Source organism: Acomys russatus, chromosome 8 (assembly GCF_903995435.1).
Source record: "Acomys russatus chromosome 8, mAcoRus1.1, whole genome shotgun sequence".
Classification (NCBI taxonomy): domain Eukaryota; kingdom Metazoa; phylum Chordata; class Mammalia; order Rodentia; family Muridae; genus Acomys; species Acomys russatus.
In genome coordinates this window covers 44,643,841-44,666,440 of record NC_067144.1, presented here as the reverse complement: position 1 = coordinate 44,666,440, position 22,600 = coordinate 44,643,841, and the positions used below count along the sequence as shown (strand labels likewise).

Below are 22,600 nucleotides of genomic sequence, written 5' to 3'. Positions count from 1 at the left end.
AAATATATGACTTACAGGCATGGATGGAGAAATGAAAAACACAAAACCACTTAATATCATAATTGATCATTAGCATATTGGGAAAGTATAGGCCTATGGTTTCCTGTGAATCATTGGGAACTACAAGTAATTTAAAACAGAATAATACTATTAGTGTCATTTTAAATTTTCCTCTGTAAATTCTTGAGAAACTAGTATTATGTCTTTAGAGGTAAATTATGAAGTTTCTTTTCACATCTTACAATGTCCTCCAATGTAGTGGCTTATGTATGTACTAAATGATTGAACATTTCCAACATTAGAAAAAATGTATTCCCATTTTCATTGTCCTTGATCCCCGTTCTTGACTCATTAATAAGGTTCTCTAGGAGAGAAATTAATACCAACCTTAAAATGAATCTTTACTTAATATAATTGAGGTACATAGGAAAGGCAGTTATAGGATAAATGAAAATTAATTGTTAAAAATATTTGTTTTCCTAGAAAGCACATGTTTAGTTCCAGTAGAATAGGAACTTTGCTTTCTAGAAAATATTAATGAAATCTCCTGGGAAAAAGTCGCAGACTGCTTCCTCAAGGACAGGGAATCTGCAGAGTATGTTTGTTGTAGTGACAATAATCTGAGCCATGAAAGATAAAGAACTCAATCCGAGCTCTCAGACCAAATAATACAGATTTTGAGTATGGATCTGGTAAGCAGGCTAAACATGAGAGCTGATGATTTAGAGAATTTAAGAAAGTGTTATAATTTTTTCTTGTCCTCTTTGGCAGAAGGCATGATGATATATTGCCATTCTTTAGATTTGTTTTAATATAATGAAAGGAAAAGAAATATGCTTAATATTACGGAATTCTATATATCACTTCTATGTGTTGCCTGTATCCTTTCTTCATGTCTGACTTAAGAAAAGTATTATATAGTATAGTAATTTTAAGTATTTATGATTATACACATTAGTTTCAAGGGGCCAGAGATGTGGCAAAGCTAGACGTTCTTCAAGTTTATAAAGCATGTACTTGCAGGAAGCATTTTAGCTAACAACGCTGGCATTGCTGATGTTAAGAAAAAATGTTATTTTAGAGGTTAGATTCCTGCTGTTGCTTGTCTTCAGCAATTGCCAGAGTTGGAGACTCTTGTTTTGTAAATGGTTGGAGATGGCAGCCCACCATCACTTACAGGCAATTAGGTCTTCATTACAAATTAATGAAGTGGTAATTGCTCCCTGCAACCTTCTCAGGGAAAAGCATGCTGGTGTTGTTTGCATTATCTTCGTGCAATTCATAATTCTGTATTCAAGGACTTGTGATAGCTTGCCAAATTAAACTACAATAAGAATTGTGTAATTAAAGTCATATTTTACATGCAATTATAAAATCTCTACAGAATATGCTGTTTGATGTTTAGCTGTATATGGTTTATCACAAAAATATTTGCAAAAGATTCATTGATCAAAGTAAACATTCTTTTATTCTTAAGAGGAAAGTTTGATGTAGAAATGTGAAGGCAATTGCTTTATTTTCTCAAATCAGTGTCATGGTATAACTGTCTGTAAAGACTCAGAAAACATTAAGACTTGCATCACAGTCCAGTGTAGAGTACTACACCAAACATTGATGATTAAGACCAGAATTTTTTTGGAACACAAGTGCAGTTATTTTGTCTTCTAAAATTAAATCTATGCTTTAATTTTGTTTTGACTGTGACTTTATTACCATAGATGCCTTGGCATGAACTTCTTAGAAGCAAGGCTCCTCTTGCTTGATTTTCCTCTGAAAAGATTTATATACAATCCATACATGCAATGAATATTTGAAAATGTTACTACTAAATACTCACTTGTAACTGGACCCTAGCCCAAAAGACATGTTACATGAAAGTCTTCACTTACCAGGAGATTGGAATAGATGTGAGGACATTCTATTGGGACTCTAGGTAAGAGCAATATAGGAGAATGGGGAAATAGAAGGATTCAGAAGGTCTTAGAGACCTACAAGAAGAACATAATGATGGGTGGATCTTGGCCCAGGGGGATCTACTCAAACTACTGCACCAACCAAGGACAATACAAGCAGTAAACAATGATCCTCTACTCTGATCTCGGCAATGGACAGGACATTCTCTACAATTATGTGGAGAGTGGGGACTGACTCTGACATGAACTCTCGTGCCCCATATTTGACTACTTCCTCTTGGTGGGGAGGCCTGGTGCCACTCAGAGGAAGAATAAGCAGGCTACCAAGATGAGACTTGATAGCCTATGACCATATAGGGGAGGAGGAGATCCTCCTCAGTCATAGACCTAGGGAAGGGGAATAGGATGAAAACGGGAAGTAGGGAGGAACAAGAGGATACAGTGATAGGATAACAATTGAGATGTAATCTGAATAAAAAAAATAAAATAAAGTTAAAAAAAAAAGAAAATGTAACTGTAGATTCTATCTATCTATCTATCTATCTATCTATCTATCTATCTATCATCTATCTATTTGTGTATCTTAATTTCGAGGTGGATTGGAAGGCACAGGACAGTTTTGGTTCTCTCCTTCCACTAAGTGGGTCCTAGAGATTGACCTCAAGTTATGAGGGTCGGTGGCAAGCACCATTTCTTGCTGAGCCATCTCCATGACTTCTGGTAATGATTATTAAAATATAATGTGGATATTTACTTTCCTTATATTAAGAACCTGCCTCAAAGAAGAAGATGAGCATCACAGAACCTCCTTATGGAGGGTGCTTCAAATGTGCAAACCAGCCACTGGGTAAAATGTCCTTGTTTATGCCACAGACAGAATTCTGCCTGAAAATGGGCAAATTTAGATGAAGGTAGAGGTGATGGCCAAGCTCTGCCAAGACAGGGTAAGCAAGTTCTCAATAGTTCCTGCCTTGCACATATGTCTGCCACAGATATTGGGCCAGAAGGCTGAAGATGATGCTCCAACGTTATGGAGAGTATTGTGTGACTATTCAGGCAGTAAACTGTCTCAGTCATTTTTTCATTTTGGAAGCTGCTAACCTGCGTTCCAGGTTCACTCAAGTATTTAAGTTTTATCCCTTCTAAAGTCTCTGATGGGTTTGAAGACCAGATAGTTTAGTCCTTCAATTAAGCTTAGTGTGTTAGGGGTTAAGATGTTTTTAGGTCAAGATTGATGTTTTAAGCTAATAGAGATGAGATATGATGGATATCTCCATTCAGAAAATTAGACCCAACAAGATAGGAAAGATGTTTACTTCAAGTTTACCAAATACAAATAGCCTAGTCACTATGAATATAACATTTATATAATTCCTGACTGTCTCATGGTTCTTTCTGCTGTATGTAGTTTATTTTATCCATATATAATAATATAAATGTATATGTTAAAAAGAAACATAATAAAAATATTAAATTAAAAATTAAGAATTAAATATCTTCATAATTTCTGAAGTTGTTTATAATAATACCAATGTGTTCTTGTTTTGAACTTAGGTTGATAATAACAACGAAGTTAAAGGAATATTTTCTCAAGAAAATTTAACCCATTCTTCAACATTCAACTCAATGAATGTTTTTTTCTTTTTTCTCTTTTTAAATTTTTTCTATGAATTAAAAAAAATAACTAGTAGTACCTGATCCTACTGTTTCATAATATTGTAGATTAGAAAGAAAAAATAATCCCCAACTCTGTTTCTTACACTTGCAAGATGCACTGATATTTTTCAATAGTTTAAATACTCCAAAGTCAATGATTCGTATTTATCCAATGAGAATTAAAAGTTAAAGAAAGGGGTGTGTTTATTTTTCCCTTTCATTGAAAAATAGATATTTTTCTCCCATAATATATCCTGATTACAGCATCCCTCCATCTATTCCTCCCAGTTCTTCTCGACCTCCTCTCCTATCTGGTGTCACCTCCTTTCTGCCTCTCACTACAAAAACAAACAGACTCTAGTGGATAATAGTAGAATATAATAAAATAAAACAAAAACTAATCCATTGGAATTGGACAACTCTTGCAGAAAATACATAGACTATTAATTTTAATTATTAAAGTGTATTATTAAAAATTATGATTATTAAAATTATAATTATTACAACAGTTTCATAACACTATCAAACAATAAAAGACAGACACTTGGTAGATTTTAGATAAGCCTTATTGTACCTGGGTCTGAGCAGATATTAACCCCCTCAATTACCTCATTATCACTCAGCTCCACATCCCGTACCATGTGCCTTAATCACTCCTATCTGGGCTACTTCCCATCCAATATTCCCATAAATACTTGCACAGGCTTTCCATCTGGGCCGCTCCTCTGTACCCCATTCGCATAGGTCATTCCTCCTGGCCCATATGGTTCCTTACTATGCATGGCAGCTCTCTCTTCTCCATTTGTCTCTTTCACTCCTGTGATTTTCCTCTCCTCAAAGCCAGAGAACATTGACTTCTCTGGCCCAGGCCTGCTAAGCTTTTTATTTAGCCAATCAGGGATGATTTTTGGAGTCAAGGTTACACAGCAACCTTTGGGATACCTAATAGTTTGCTCTTAAGAGACAGCAAGCAGACCTCAGGGAACAAAATAATTAACAATTAAACACAAAGCACCAGGCGGCCACGCTGTTACAGACAACACACACACAAAAAAAGTCCAGTAGATGGCTCAAGAGACAGAGACCCACTGCATATATGCAAAGAACCTGTAAGGTAAATAGAGAGAAGAGATACATAATACATATTATATATATACACATACATATATATATATATATATATATGAATGATAAAATAAAAATAAAAATAAAAAATTTTAAATGGGGAAAACCCTTGTGATGACATTACGAGATAATGAATTTCCATACATGCAATGAATGTTTGAAAATGTTATTGGAGATTTTATTTATTTATTTATTTATTTATTTATTTATTTATTTATTTATCCTCTGTGTGTGTGTGCATGCATGCGTGTGTGTGTATGTGTGTGCATGTGTGTGTGTTGTGTCTTTATTGTAAGGTGGTTTGGAAGTCACAGGACAAGTTTGGTTCCCTCTTTCCACCCTGTCTGTACTGGCCATTAATCTCAGGTCATAAATCTATTGTGAAAAGTGTTATTTTCTTGATTTCTTTCTCAGCCCATTTATCATTTTCATATAGGAGGGCTGCTGAGTGTTTGTGAGTGAATTCTGTATTCAGCCACCTTGTTGGAAGTGTTTTTTAGCTCTCGGAGTTTCTGCTGAAATTTATAAGTTACATCTTAATACTATAATATTATCTGAAAGTAAAGACACTTTGATTTCGCCTTTTGTATTCTCTTGATCTTTTTTTATTTTCAGTGTATTTTTTTTATTAATTTATTCATATTACATCTCGATTGTTAGCCCTTCCCCTGTTTCCTCCCATTCTTCCCTCCCTCCCATTTCTCCCCTTCTCCCCTCCCCTATGTCTGTGATTGAGGGAGACCTCCTCCCCCTGTATATGCTCTCAGAATATCAAGTCTCTTCTTGGTAACTTGCTATCCCTCCTCTGAGTGCCGCCAGGCCTCCCCATCCGGGGGACATGGTCAGAAAAGGGGCACCAGAGTTCCTGTGAGAGTCAGATCTCACTCTCCACTCAACGGTGGAGAGTATCATGTTCGTCGGCTAGGTCTTGGTAGGGGTTCAAAGCTTACTGCCTTATTCTCCTTGGCTGGTGCCTTAGTTTGAGGAGGACCCCAGGATCCAGATCTGCCTGTCATAAAGTTCTCTTGATCTTTTAAGAGTAAAATTTATGCACACTACAAGTATTAATCATCAAGACTTAAGAATTCTCTCAAAAATTTCTTTCATTCTGAAAATCAAATAAAGGACTTTGTACTTTATTGACAAGACTCTGCTACTGAACAATATACCTCTCCCTGATGATAATTTCTTATGGTTTAATGCTCATAAATGTGAACATTAATGTTTAATTCATTTCCCAATTGCCTTTTTAATGGACTATTGCAAGTATGAATAGCTCAGAATTGAGCAATTTACTTTTAGAAAAAAATTGTATTTGTCTTAAAACATTTGATGGATTAAATTTACAAATAAATTGAAACATAACTGTGATTGAATAACTGGTCACCATTTGTTCCAGGTTTCGTTTTATCATAATGTATTTCTTTAAACTAACATATTGCTTCAAATAATGTACTGTCATGTGGCCTGTCCTATATTTGTAGAATCTTACAAGGCAAATGTATTCATTCAATTATGAACTACTTAGTGTCATTGAATTCACAAAAGCTCACCAATGCTAAACACACCCTGGAAGTTTAGGCTTTGGTCCACAGACGCCTACAATGCATAACATCGAAGCTTCTTCTTATTTATGCTGTAGCTCTTGTGGTGCCTTGGTTCCCATCCTGTGTGTAACATCATTGCAGTTACCTCACTAACTCTGCCTCTCTTTTTTTCCTTTGACGATCTAGTGGGAAGAGATCAGTGGCGTCGATGAACATTACACACCCATCAGGACGTACCAGGTGTGCAATGTCATGGACCACAGCCAAAATAATTGGCTGAGGACGAACTGGGTACCCAGAAACTCAGCTCAGAAGATCTATGTGGAACTAAAGTTCACACTGCGGGACTGCAACAGCATTCCACTGGTTTTGGGGACTTGCAAGGAGACCTTTAACCTCTACTACATGGAATCTGACGATGATCATGGTGTCAAATTCAGAGAGCATCAGTTTACGAAGATTGACACCATTGCCGCTGACGAAAGTTTCACTCAGATGGATCTCGGGGACCGCATTCTGAAGCTCAACACTGAGATCAGAGAAGTGGGACCTGTCAACAAAAAAGGGTTTTATTTGGCTTTCCAAGATGTTGGTGCGTGTGTTGCCTTGGTATCTGTGAGAGTGTACTTCAAAAAGTGCCCGTTTACAGTGAAGAATCTGGCTATGTTTCCAGACACAGTGCCCATGGACTCCCAGTCCTTGGTGGAGGTTAGGGGCTCTTGTGTCAACAATTCCAAGGAGGAGGATCCTCCCAGGATGTACTGCAGTACAGAGGGCGAATGGCTTGTCCCCATCGGCAAATGCACCTGCAACGCTGGCTATGAAGAACGAGGTTTCATATGCCAAGGTAAGAGCGTCCTCTTTTCTTTACAGTTGAATTGGTCTCCTGGATGTTTATTTATTACAAAGTAATGGAAATAAATTAACCTAATCTGATTTCACTTGGCAGCACAACAGAATGACTGTCTATTTATATGCTAAATTTATCCTGTTTGATGTGTTGATTCATGATCTGTTGTGAAATATTAATGGGTGTAACTCTGGGGTGTTGAGCTGCACCCTGTAGAGGTGTCATCTGTGATTTTTTTTCCCATTGTATTTTACTTTAACTAGTTACTTTCAAGGGTGAACACATACTATGGTTCATTGTAAATGTTTTAACAGCTGGAGGAAGTTGGTTCTCCTGTTAACATCAAACTCAGGTTATCAGGCTTGAAAACAGTCACCTTTGCAGGCTGAGACATCTTCCTGGCTTGAGGTGTTGTATTTGAAGTCTGCTTGGTAGCTAATGATTGACAATAGTCTATCCGCAGCAAGTGAAGTGGAATACACCTGCCTTTTTTTTTTTTTTTTTTTTTTTTTTGATGTTGAGGGTGGAAGCATCTTTGGCACTTAGCTAATCTAATTATAACAGAATTAAATAGTGTGGTGACTATATCTGGGTTCACTTCTCTTAGTAATATTTTCCTAATACTTATAAAGTATGGACTGTTTTTCAGTGATAGTTGGCTAGCAAGTGGATGTTTAGATGCTTTAATAATATATATACTTAATTCCAGAGATACTGTATTTGTATGAGAAAAATCTTTATATTCCATTTGAATTGTGTCTTTTTTTCAATAGGCTATTTGTTTATGGTCTATGGTTTAGTGAAATTTACTTGAATTAAAATTATGAAGGACTGCTACCTCTAAAAGAATTGAAAATCTGTCCAGTTTACAAATATTTACTATAAATCTACTTCATTTTCAAGATGATAATAAAAGAATTTGATTTGTATTAGCCATTTATTACATTTCAGGTAGTTTGCTGCTCTGCTAAGCATTAACAATGGCCTATTATATGTGTATCTCAAAATGACCTAGCATATGTGTCCTGTCTTTACTTAGCAATGAGAACATTAGTTGCAATTGTGGTTTTAATTTTTTTTTATTATTTTATTTTTGTAATGCCTAGGGGTGTTTTGCCTGCAAGTATATCTGTACACAATATGCATGTCTTGTGTCCATAGAATGACAGATTCAATGGAACTAGAGTGACAGGCAATTGTGATCCAGCATACAGGTACTGGAAATTGAACTCAGATCTGCGGAAGAGCAGCCAGTACTCTTAACCCTTGTTTTTGTTTTAAAATCCACACCTTATCTTTAAACATCAGTTCTTTTGTATTGAAATGGAGACAGTTAATCAGACAGGCTGGACCCAAGGCAAGGTAGTATCTCCATGTTAGTCCACACTGCTTTCTTGTCTTTTTGCCTAATGGTGACAGAGAAAGAGAAATACATGTGTATGTACTGTATGTGTGTGTAGTTTGAAGAAAATAAAGCCCCAAAGAGTTTACACAAAGTAACCAAGAGTATACTGAAAGATATATATGTTCTATTTATGTCTTAAATAAATTTTTGCTTTCAAAATTTTAAGAATAAATTGTTACTTTACAGATCATCTTTGGGTTCTATTATCTATGTCTGGGTGGAAACTAATAAAATCTGGATTCACATATTGTGAAACAGTCCATGAAATGCAAGTCACTAAATGTCCCTCAGAATTTATTAGTGCAAAATAATAATAGGCCAGATACATGAGGAATGTAGATGGAAAATGCATTATATCTACCTTCCAGGAGCTCACAGTCTACTCAGAATTACAGATGCATAGATTAGTAATTTTAGGAGAAGACATAGCAAACCATCTTCTGTCCTATGTACAATGACTCTTGCCAGTGAAGTAGAGGAAGAGATTAATATTAAGGATTTCAAAATAAAACACACAAAGCTCAAGTCCAAATGGGTTAAAGACCTCAATATAAAACAAGAGACACTAAATCAGTTAGAAGAAAAAGTGGGGAAGAGCCTGGAACACATTGGCACAGGAGACAACTTCCTGAACAGAACACCAACAGCCCAGGCCTTAAGGACAACAATTAATAAATGGGACCTCATGAGGCTGAGAAGCTTCTGTAAGGCAGGAGACACTGTCAAAAGAACAAAGCGACAGCCTACAGACTGGGAATTAATCTTCACCAACCCTGCATCTGACAAAGGTCTAATATCCAAACTTTATAAAGAACTCAAGAAATTAAACGCCACCAAACCAAATAACCCAATTGAGAAATGGGGCTCAGAATTAAACAGAGAATTCTCAACAGAGGAGTATCAAATGGCTGAGAAACACTTAAAGAAATGCTCAACCTCCTTAGTCATCAGGGAAATGCAAATCAAAACAACTCTGAGATTCCATCTTACACCCATCAGAATGGCTAAGATCAAAAATTCAAGCGACACCACATGCTGGCGAGGATGTGGGGAGAGAGGAACACTCCTTCATTGCTGGTGGGAATGCAAACTAGTACAGCCACTTTGGAAATCTATCTGGTGCTATCTCAGAAAAATGGGAATAGGGCTTCCTCAAGACCCAGCTATTCACTCCTTGGAATATACCCAGAAGATGCTCCAGCACACAACAAGAAAATTTGCTCAACCATGTTCATAGCAGCCTTATTCATAATAGCCAGAACATGGAAACAGCCTAAGTGTCCCTCAGTAGAAGAGTGGATAAAGAAACTGTGGTACATATACACTATGGAATACTACTCAGCTATTAAAAACAAGGAATTCCCGAAATTTGTGGATAAATGGATTGAGCTAGAAATGATCATAATGAGTGAGTTAACCCAGAAGCAGAAAGAATCAAATGGTATATACTCACTTATATCTGCATACTAGCCCAAGGGGCATGTCCCACGAAAGCCTTCACTTACCAGGAAACTGGGACAGAGGGGAAGGCATCCTATTGGGACTCTAATGAGAGACGCATGGGAGAACAGCAAAATAAAAGGATCCAGAGGGTCCTAGAAATCTACAAGTAGAACAATATGATAGGCAGATTTGGGCCCAGGGGTCCCGCTCAAACTAAGGCACCAGCCAAGGACAATACAGGAGGTAAACTTTAAACCCCTTCCCAGATCTAGCCAATGGTCAGAATATTCTCCACAGTTGAGTGGAGAGTGTGATACGACTTTCTCACATACTCTGGTGCCTCACATTTGACCATGTCCCCTGGAGGGGGAGACCTGGTGGCACTCAGAGGAAGGACAGCAAGTAGCCAAGAAGAGACTTGATACCCTATGAGAATATATAGGGGGACGTAATCCCCCTCAGGAACAGTCATAGGGGAGGGAATAATGGGAAAATGGGGGGGGGAGGATGGGAGGATACAAGGGATGGGATAAACATTGAGATGTAACAAGAATAATTAATAAAAAAAAAAAAAGAAAAAAAAAAAAAAAAAAAAAAAAAAAAAAAAAAAAGAATAATGAAGAAAAAAAATCTTAGAAGTGAAAAACCCAATATCAAATAAAGAACAAAACTGAAAAAAAAAAAAAAAAAAAAAAAAAAAAAAAAAAAAAAGAAATGCTCAACATCTCTAGACATCAGAGAAATGCAAATCAAAACAACTCTGAGATTCCATATTACACCCATCAAAATGGCTAAAATCAAACATTCACGTGACAACACATGCTGGCGAGGAAGTGGAGAGAGAGGAACACTCCTTCATTGCTGGTGGCAATGCAAACTAGTACAGCCACTTTGGAAATCTATCTGGTGGTACCTAAGAAAAATGGAAATAGGGCTTCCTCAAGACCCAGCTATTCCACTCCTTGGAATATACCCAGAAGATGCTCCAGCACACAACAAGAAAATTTGCTCAACCATGTTCATAGCAGCCTTATTCATAATAGCCAGAACATGGAAACAGCCTAAGTGTCCATCAGTAGAAGAATGGATAAAGAAACTGTGGTACATATATACTATGCAATACTACTCAGCTATTAAAAACAAGGAATTCCCGAAATTTGTGGACAAATGGATTGAACTAGAAATGATCATAATGAGTGAGCTAACCCTGAAGCAAAGAGACTCAAATGGTATATACTCACTTATAGCTGGACACTAGCCCAAGGAGCATGTCCCATGAAAATCTGCACCTACCAGGAAAGTGGGAGGGGAGGTGAGAATATCCTATTGAGACTCTAGGTGAGAAAAATATAGGGGATAGGGAATTAGGTGGATCCAGAAGGTCCTAGAAACCTACAAGAGGAACATTATGATGGGTGGATCTGAGCCCAGGGGTTCTGTTTGATCAAAGGCACCAACCAAGGACAAAACGTGCAGCCATCATCAAACCCCCTACCCAGATCTAACCAAGGGACAGAACATTGTACACGGTTAAGAGGAGACCGGGGACTGACTTTCACAGGATCTCTGGTGCCCCATATTTGGCCAGGTCCCTTTGATGGGGAGGCCCAATGGCACTCGGAGGAAGGATAGCGGACTACCAAGAAGGGACTTGATACCCTAGCACCATATTCAGGGGGAGGAGGTCCCCTTTGGTCACAGTCATAGGGAAGGGGGATTGGGGTGAAAGTGGGAGGGAGGGAGGAATGGGAGGATGTATGGGATGGGATAGAAAATGAGATGTAATATGAGTTATTTTATTTTTCAATAAAAATTAAAATAAATTATTAATTAATTATTGGATGGCTTTGCGTTTCAGACTCATTGTTATTTGCTTACAAAGTTTTGGACTAGGAAGGGAAATACTATTCCTAGTGAATCTTACAGCCTAGGAGACAGTGCTCATTCGCTATCGTGTGATTATACTGCAATCCAATCCCAAAAAGGTACAGAAGACACATGAGGGTGGCTTTCTATGAGTCCTTGTCACAGAGAGGCCTCCAGAAAGATTCAAAATTCATTTCTAGGCTGTTTCCTTATACAGCTAATCGAATATACCAATTATTTTTCTGATCTAAACAGATAATTATGAAGGCTAACGTTCAGTGCTGTGAATGATGAGAATTACGACAACCTCTATTTTGCAGGACAACTACACTAATTCAACAAACATGTCTATCAATTTTCCAACAATGAATAGAAACAAAAAAGCAACCTCCAGAGGCAAAATCCTAAGTATGGAATTTTTAGTGTACACAATTTATATTTTTAGAGCAATCTATATCAAATGACAAATATCGTCATTGATAATTTATTTTGTTTTGTACTTCAGAAATGTATATGAAGTGGCTGGAGAGATGGTTCAGTAGTTTAGAGTGCTTGCTGCTCTTACAGAGTTTGGTTCTTAGCACTCATGTTGGGCATCTTATAACCACTTGTAACTACATCAGATCACCCAACTCCCATTTCTTGCCTCTGTATGCATCTCTCTCTCTCTCTCTCTCTCTCTCTCTCTCTCTCTCTCTCTCTCTCTCTCTCTCTCTCTCTCTCACACACACACACACACACTTAAAATTGATATATGTTTGTCTTGTCTTTAAAAACATTTTATCTGGTTATGAGAGAAAGCAGAGTTTAAAATGTAATTTAAATGCAGTTCAGTGCAATGTTCCTATCTGTGATCCCTGCACTTTGTGGTGCTAACGGCAGGTTAATTGCTATGAGTACCAGGACATTGAGAACTGCTCCATGAGTTTTAGTCTAGGCTGGGCTATGGTATGAGATTCTGTCTCCAAAATTAAAAAAAGAAAATAAACAATAATTTAACAAGGAACTCTGGAAAGTGCTCTATTGCTCCTGCTATGGAAAGAGATATTGGTGCAAGAGAGAAGGTACAAGATATTAAACTTCTCTGTAAAAATATGAAATATTATCTTGCTGATCTTCCTTTTTTCCCCTTTTATTGCAACTTTTGAGAATAGAGTCTTTTCTCATACAGTACATCCTGGTTATAGTTTCCCTTCCCTCAATGTCATCTAGTTTCTCCCATCTCCTCTCTCCTCTGAACCAAGAGCTTTCTTGATTTGTATCCTGTCCTTGTTCCTTTGTTTGAGTCCAAAAGATGAAGACTAGGAAGCCAGAGGAAATTGTTCACCTTTATACTTCAATGATTATTTAAAGGCAAAGAATAAGATAGGAAGAAAATATTAAGAAAAAAAAACTCTCAGTAGTTACTTGCCAAGCAAAGTAAGAAAATATATGTTTCAGAGGATGAAGAACACCTATCACAACTAGTGTGGGAAGTAGATACCCCTATCTCATCACAAACTGATGAGGAGTAAGGTGAGGATGAATAAGGAAGGTAGTCAGTTAGGCATCAACTAGGCTTCCTAGAAACTCCTGAGTATCTTCTGTTTAAGACAGCCATGGCTCTCATTCAATAGAAGAAGAAATCATTGTGCCTCTTTTCATTTGCAATGGACCTAATTTAAGCCTTATCTGAGCTTCATTCTAGTGTGTAAGATTAAATGACCTGGGATAGTATGTCATGTTTCTATACACAGGCTTTGTCTTTAACACCAGCACTACAAAATGATATAAAAAATGAACAAATAAAACTTTAAAAGTAATGAATTTAAATACCCAAGCTATAAAATAATACTGTAAAACAATGCCATCTTTTTTCTTTCAATACTTGGCTATCTCTTACATATCAGCATATATCTTCACCATTTTTTTCTTTCTTTTAAGAATTGGAGATGTTTGGGATTTTGCATTGATTCCAAGGAAAGACGGCTGTTCTCCCACTACACCCACCACATAATCCTGGCTAATGAATTGTATTATCTATGTCAGTTTTATTTTGAAAAAAGAAATGAGAATGCTAATGGGTTTTTATATGGTCAATTAACTGCATTTGAGGCAGAGAGCAGGAAGTCACTATAAACACCCCTGTTCACACAAAATTTGTTCAGGCTTCGTGTACCAAATACCTTCTTAATGTCACCAAGGCATCTCTTTGTCTGTGCTTTATTTGCAAGCTCATTGTATGGTACTATTTTTCCATGTTTTACTACATTACAAACAAAGTGTGTTTGCTATAATATTCCAAGACAGCTAGACTTTTTGATGACTACTCAAAATTGTTTTCTTTACTGATGACTTAAGATAGAAAGTTTCCCTCTCTAATCTTTTCTATGCCAGCTCAGAAACTCTTAGAGCAGCTGTCAGGTTTCGAGTACAGGGGTGATTTAAGGATTCATTTTGCTGATTAGAGGAAACACAAAAGCAAAAACTCCACTAGAATATTTTTAGTGCTTTTTGAGTCTATGCACACAGCCATAGGCACTGTCTAGAACTTCAAAATGCTTTGATCCTTGAATAAATTAAGAAAAAATGCTTCCCATAATTTCCACAGAGGAGTATCCTCGAGGAGAAAGGCTATGAATATCTTGTTTGATGCCGCGTTCCCAGAACCTAGCAGAGACAGAGTAGTTTCTCAATTGCAAACTGATAGGATGGAAATAACTCTGCAGCCTCTGTTAACTATGTACTGTTAGCATGTTCGTCCTCAAGAGAACTTAGTTCGTATTATTTATCTTGAATCTTCTAGGATATTCCTAAACCTATACAAATAAAAGCATAGTTCATGTAGTTTGAAATGAACATGTTGTCTGTTAGGCTAGATAGATGTACAATTAACAAAATGTAGACTTAGCTAAAGTGCCACTAAAGGATACCAGATAGATGATAGGAAGGAATTATGGTATTTTCGATATTTCAAACTTTTGTGTGTTTTGAGGAGTCTTTTATTCTTTGTAAAAATTAATCACTGCTATATTTATGTCTATATACAGTGAAGAGCTAGTTTGAAAACTGTTAGCAGTTGAAATGCCCATCCCATTGGTTCCCACAGTTCCCACTGACTGCATTGATTCTTCCTCTATTCCTTTTAACATGAGAATTACATTACTCACAACTCAAGGATGTACATTGAATTATTCAGACTTTTTCTGTGTTTCAGATGATAGCTTCTAACTTTTACTCTGTATTTAAATGTACATACCTACAACTTTTCAAGCCAGTGAACTTATTTATGCTGCTAGTAACTAATAATATAAATAAGTTTTCAAATAACAAATTAAACAGATGTGTTTTGACAGCTTTTTAATAGCTATAACTTGATTTGTTTAGGATCATATGTCTTCTTACAAATTTATATAACAAGTTATTGGAATATTAACTTGAATCTCAAATTTCAGTGAGCCAGGCTTCAAGGCTCAGCTTGTAACTCAATTGCTGTAGTTAGTGAGAGGTTCTTGTCACTAGAAACTGTGTGAGAAATATTACTTGTTAAATTTATGACAAAACAGTTTGGATTCTGATTCTTCATTCACAAACAGAAAGATCATGAGACGGAGGGTGAAGATCCTGCCCAGCTATGTAATATCCAGCAGTATATTACAGACATACACTGTTATTGTCACTTAGTCACAGCTCCGGAATATGTCAGCTTTCTCCCTCTCCTTTCCTGTGCCTGATTCATGACTTGAATACATAACTTCCATTTGGTATTCTTTTTGTTCACTCTTAATGATTTTGACAAAAGAAATATTATCAATGGAAAAAAAAAAAGAAATATTATCGATGGATTTATTTACTGAAGTGTTTATCTTTTCTTCCGTATCCACTATCAAACAGCATGGTTTTCCTTTCTGAAGATATTTCGTCTTTTTTCCTGGAGATGTAGCTCAGAGGTAGAAATGCTTGTAGCACAGCATTGGCTACTGCTGCTGGGATCCAAGGTCATGAGTTCAGCCCAGAGAGGAGAAGGTTGAGAGGAGAGGAGAGCAGAGCAGAGAACAGGAGAGGAGAGCAGAGCAGAGGACAGGAGAGGAGAGGAAAGAAGAGGAGAGGAAAAGAGAAAAGAGGAGAGGAGGGGAGGGGAGGGGAGGGGAGAGGAGAGGAGAGGAGGGGAGGAGAGAGGAGGGGAAAGGAGAGGAGAGGAGGAGATGGGAGGGGGGAGGGGAGGGGAGGGGAAGGGAGAGGAGAGGAGAGGAGAGGAGGGGAGAGGAAAGAGGCTCATTTTTAGTTCTATGAAACTTAGTCTACTTAATCCTGGATAATTTTTCTGCAGTTACCTTTTAAAAATATGTTTCCATTTATTCACTAAAGCTTTCATGCATGTATAAAATGTATCTAAATTATATCCACTTCTGCAACTCTTCCTGCTTGTCCCCACATATCTCCTTATCATCTTCATGTCATTTGTGTTAGTTTTTCTCTTTCTTCTTGTAAAAATCACCTTGCAATTTTTCTGTATGTTATTTCACCTATTGCTCTTTGTGCATAGCATGAGCCTTTTCAAGGAATTATTCCAAATATTTCATAAATTTCTAAATAAATATTTTGTTATTGTTCATTTTGAAACAGATATTTGAAATGATATAGCAAAATATTGTTTTTAGGAAGTAAGCAAACAAGTACAACAATTCAATTAAAACATGCTATTATGTGTGTAATATTCAATATTAAAAACAATAATCCTATTTTATAGTATACTTCTGTTATGTATTTTTAAAAGAGTTGGTTGAATATAATGTCTTTGTTTTGAAGGAATCAAGCAACTGAGAAATCAAAAAGAAAAAGACATATAAATTGAAGGGATTAGCTTGACTGTGAAAGAAAGGCTACCTTATTTTGTATATTCTGTGTGTACAGTCAGAATCCCCTAAATGCTGTAAAGATAGGAGGGACGCTGAAAGTTGTGGGAAGTATGTGCCAAATGATCTAATATGAATTACTATGTGATATTACTGAACATATTCAATCAAATTATGATGCTACATGACTTACAAAGTAATTAAAGTAAAAAATAAATGGAGAATAGAAACAGAAAGGAATATATTTGATTTGTGATTTCTTATGGTATCATGATTCATTTTTTTTTAAGTCTGGCTAAAGACAAACAATATAAATTTCAACTATAGAGGTGCATGTTTAAGATATTAGAGAGACCTGTGAGTTCTTTCTTCTCTATAGACAACAAATCACATTTTTAAAAACAGTCAGAGATAATTTAATTACAAACATATGTAGGAGATACACCATCATGGTTATATTTGTTAAAGTGAATCCCAATCCAGCAATTCAAAAACTCCATACTGAAATCATAGATTATAAATGAACAAGACAAATAATATTAAGCCTCACAAATAGTTCTATAAATATTAGGAACATTAAACATGACTTTTAGAGTATTTTCATTTGGTTCTTTAGTCTCTCTCTCTCTCTCTCTCTCTCTCTCTCTCTCTCTCTCTCTCTCTCTCTCTCTCTCTCTCTGTGTGTGTGTGTGTGTGTGTGTGTGTGTGTGTGTGCCTGTGTGTGATTGTGCATTGGTGTCTCCATGGAAGTCAGAGAACAAATTGCAGAAGTTGGGAAGTTGGGTCTCTTCTATGACTATACGATTTCCAAGAACAGAGTTCAGGTCATCAAGCATGACTGCAATCTTTTTCCCTCACTGATCTGCCTCCCCAGTGCTGGTATCAAACACACTGTAACACACAATCACAACTAAATCCTGATATTTTAGGAAAATGTGGATTTTACATGGTGTATGAATTAACGTTAACTGCGTAACATAAAAAACTTAGAGGTAGACATAGCAAGGCAGCTCTTCTTTATCCCAAACTTCAAATGTTTTTCATGGTTTTTAAGTATTTTTCCTGATGCTTCACATAAAATACAGATATCTCTTATGAAACACCTGTCTGGGAATTACCTCTTTGATAAAACTAAGCTGCTGTTTTCTTTGTCATTGTTGTCTTCCATTATTATTATCGGCACAACTACTATGGCTACTCTTTGTAATATGCGAAATTCAGAAATTCAGGGCCTTCAGATGCCTTTTCTGATGCAGGACTCAAGGGTACAAATAGTAATTGAAAGAAATCTTGACTAGAAAATGTTAGCTCTTTGGGAAGTATATGCAGTTTGAATATTGGAAAGGTTGTTTTCCTGAGGAAACGTTTGAGTCATGAATCAAACACGCAGGGACAATAGTCTCTGTAGGCAGCTTAGGATGAAAAATCACTTTAGTTTAGAAGGGAGAGTACTTCTGATGTACTTGAAATAATTATTTCTATTATATAATTTCCATTTATTTCCAATGGAGATCAAAATAGTGTTTTGTAAAACACTTGCTGGATATTTTTCAGATATAAACTCATCTATAACGTACTTAGTCATTTCCAAGAGAAAGTATATATTAACTCTTGTTGAGATGCTAAGTAAAGGTCATGTTAAACATATAAATCTATGTGTCTTAAGGAGTAATGCTTTGTCTGATGGCTCATGAAGTGGTGCAGTAATTCAGCATTAAGCATACTCAATCTTGTCAAAAGTCTTTAAATTCCTCTGCTTCACCTTAGCCTGTTTTACATAAGTTGCCCTGTTTGGGTCTAATTCACCGAATGCTATTTTTTCTAAGTATGTTCTGTTAAACGTATGTACCACTTGACTTCTGTAAAGGACATATGGATTTTATTTGTTGCCTTTTCCAGCTATTCAAATATCAAAGATCAAGTATTCAACACCATGATAATTACAGGGCAATCATGTAACAATCATATATAGAGGCTAGTAAATATATTTTCCCATTCACTTAGCTTTTACATCAACTTCTTCCAAAGTCATGGAAATCAAACAGTGTGCACATGAAATGGGAAGCGCTGCCTCACCTTCCTTTCCAGGTTCTTCGTTTCTGTGCCAAATGTGTTGTTGTCTCACAAAGGCTCCTTTTGTCTGTCCAGGTTCACCAAATGCTGCTCACCTTGTCCCCTGTGGTTTCTCTCTCACAATTCTGCCTGTGTTTAGAGTTTTGACAATCCCTCATTAGTTACAGGGTAGAACGTATAAGAGCTAATGAGGGTTACCCTCACAGCTGTGCCAGCTGGCCGTGAACATCAATAGAGAACAATTGTGAAGACTGGGGTAACTTTTGATAACATTTGATGATGGTGTTTTTCCAAGTAAAAGCCACTTGGAAAGTGTGAGGTGCTGAGAAAGGCAGGATGTACTCTCTTTTGCTGTGGTGACTCATCTTCCAGGATGTGGACAACGCATCCGGATTGCAGGTAACACTGTATTCAATGATGGTTGCCTCATTTAGGGATGTATTTTAAAAAAGTAAACATTGATCATATTTCTATCACCAACACTGCACTGTAGAGCAGTTGATCTTCCTTCAGAAACACAATCACATATCAAGCTTCTATCCACACACATCTGTGAGAGGAGACCTGGGGCTCCCAACTTTGGAACTCAGAACCATCACAAAAGCCAATACAGACTTCTGCATCATTAAATAGTCAAGGACTACGGAGATGGTTCAGCAGGTAAATGTGCTTGATATGAGAACATGAGGACCTGGCTTCAAATCTCAGCACCTACCTATAAAACTTGACATATGCACCTATAACCTTAGTGCTACGGGAATGAAGGCAGGAGACCAGAACCCAAGAGACTGTCTCAAAGGGATAAAGAAGAGATAGTGGAAAAACAACAGTCTTAATCAGTGTTCCCCTGCTGTGAAGAGACACCATGACCATGGCAACTCTTATAAAAAGGAAATCATTTAGTTAGGGTTGCTTATGGCTTCAGAGGTATAGACCATTATCCTCATCTCAGGGAGCATGGTGGGGACCATATCAGCACACAGGCAGATGTGATGGCTAATAGAAGACCATCAAAGCTAGTGTATCTGGGCCCAGGGCGGAGGGCTGAACAAACTGTTGTACCAACCAAGGACAATGCATGCAGTAAACCTAGAACCCCTCTGTTCAGATCTAGGCAATGGACAGCTCGTTGTCCATAGTTGTGGGGACAGCCCCTGACATGAACTCTGGTTCTCCCCTATTTGACCACTTCCATTTGGTGGGAAGTCCTAGTGACACCCAAAGGAAGGAGAAACAGGCTATTTGAATGAGACTTGATAGGCTATGATCATATGGTGGGGGAGGAGGTCCCCTTTTGTCAGAGGTCTAGGGCAGGAGAATAGGGTGAAAGAGGGAGGGAGGTGGGGAAAGAGGAGATACAAGTGAGGGGATAACAATTGGGATGTAATCTGAATAAATTATTTAAAAGAAAAAAAAAAGAGTTCAACATCTGAAGGCAGCAGGAAGAGAGAGACTCTGGGCTATTGAGTTCTCAAAGACCAGCATTCAGAGTGACATATTCCCTCTAACAGGGCCAGAACTTCTAATCCCTTCCAAGCGTTGCCACCCCTTGATTACTAAACATTCAAAGCTATGATCCTACGGGAGTTATTCTTATTCAAACTACCACGATAACCAATGTTCTCCTTTGTCTTCCAAATCTGCATGTATACACACTTGTGTGTATGCACCATATCATATACTGCACATACTCCTGTAAACACACACACACACAAATATATATCAACTAACAAGAAATGAACATAGTAAGAAAGAAATATAGTCTTTCAGTATTGAAAGACTTTAAGTGTAAAAGTTTCAACAAAGAATATTCAAATTAATGATTAAGGAATAAACAAAATGTGAAATTCAGAAGCAAATGTGAGTATATAACAAGTTGAGAAGGAATATTTCCCCCTCTGATGACCATTAAAAGGATAGGACCGAGTCAATGCCATCTTATATAACCATATTTCTAATGGAATCTCCAAATATCAATCATTTAAGTATCAAAGTTGTGCAGAAGGTTGAGGTGATTATTTTGTATAATTTAGGTAGGATGAGGAGAAAACATTTTTTTTTGTTCTCAGTCTTCATATATGATAAAATTGGTATTTGTGCATGATATTCGTGCATGATATCATGCATGGTATTCATACATGATAAAATGAATCTGTGTTATCAACTGCAAGGATGCTGCTCAGAATAAAAAAAGGATGCCCATCTTGAGTAGTATCTAAAGATTCATAAAAATGTGCTGCCAAACTCTCAGAAATAATGCTCATTGCCATGGAGTTAAACACCTCAACATTCCCTTTTCTGCTCCAACAAAATTCATCCTATGTTGGCTCTGTTTCTTAACAATTAAACTTTAGTATACAATCCAACTATCTTATACAAGAGGGAAAAAAAGATTAAAAAGAAACAAGAGTGAACCTCCCGGTATCTGTTCCATGGGACAGGTCCCTAGGTGTCTCTAGCCTGCACTCTGGTCCTGCCCATTCACTGATCCTTTTCCTGATCCACATGCTCTCACGCTAGTTGCTAGGTCCGAACCTACTGCCTCCTCTCCATCCTCTCTGTGTCTCTTACTCAAGAGCCTGTCTCCTCCTCCCATGGAGGGTAGATTAGAAACACAATAATCTGAGTGGAGTCCCCTGGTCTGCTTCCTGAATTCCAGGCCCAGGATGGCGCCACCCAGTCTGTCTCAACGTTAATCTTGGAGAGTATCCCTGGTGTGTCCAAGGGCAAAGCCCACCAAGACTTCTTTCATCTGTGACAAAGTTTACAATCCTTCTCACAATCCTAACTCCTATAGTGAATATCACTAGAAATGTACCTATAAGCCATACAGAGACATGCCCTAGGCCCAGAAAACCCTCCCATGTTAGGAAAATGCCAGCAAGCCAAATGCTCATGTAGACTATCTTGGTATAGCACTCAAAAACTGTGAAGTTGACCCAAAAGTACTTAATCTGACTTCATCCCCACTGTCACTCCAGGACATTTAGTGATGTCTGGAAACATCTATATTTCTTACTGCTAGAGAGAATCAAATGGTAACTGACATCTCATGACACCCTAACACAAAGGGCATCATTCCCAGGAAAACGATGGAAGCAGTCATGTATGTGTTGAATCAAGGCCAAGAAAGGCTAGTCTAGGCTAATCTCATTCAAGAAATTCAAACTAAGTAAAAGGTAAAATCCCACATGAAAGTCTAACTTGAAACCAAACGACCACATTTTAAGATAGTCTCTGAGCATAGTTTGTTCTAGACTTTTCTTAGAGACAGATCTAACTTCTCAAGGTGCAGGCTCCATGCTTCATGGACTCAACTACAGTGCCTAAGCATAAAGAGATCTTGTTAAGAGTCTTTGGAGACAAGATGCAAAATTCACAATTATTCAAGCAAAGATGCTTTAGGCAGTGAAAAATTATGTTTGCAAAGATCTATACAAAGGCTTGATGATCAGTGGTCAACTTTGGTAGTGAAGACCTGAGAACAGGGACAGAGCAAGGAAAAGCTGTCAGACAGGAAGTGCTTAGAGGGTGAGTGTGATAATTACACAAGGCTCAGATGTGTTGATTCCCTGTTTACTGCAATGTGCTACAAACACGGCACAGAGAAGGAAGTATATTGGCAGATATATTCTATTATAATGCTTATGCATTAATCATCATTTTATCAAAATTCCCCAAATTCTAATTCTAGAATTGTCCTTTAAAAATAAGGCCAATGTGTCAATAACAGCTGTTCCTTAAAAAATGGAAAAGAAAAAATATATTTCTTCTGTATGTGTGTGTAGACATATATATATATAATTACATATATGATCTCTCACTATTCTGTGGGGTTCAGGTTATCAGTTGCCATTTCATAGGAGTGCAAACTAGAAGAGAAAAAA

General features: G+C 37.2%; 1 protein-coding gene across 3 annotated transcripts in view; it reads left to right on the top strand.

Moving 5' to 3' along the window:
* The window catches only part of Epha3 (EPH receptor A3), a 322,281-nt gene that overhangs the window by 84,705 nt on the left and 214,976 nt on the right, over positions 1-22,600 (top strand). For all 3 annotated transcript variants that reach the window (XM_051150116.1, XM_051150115.1, XM_051150114.1), the window contains exon 3: positions 6,428-7,088. In XM_051150116.1, the coding sequence (XP_051006073.1) occupies positions 6,428-7,088 (661 nt within the window). The remainder of the gene's footprint in view (positions 1-6,427; positions 7,089-22,600) is intronic.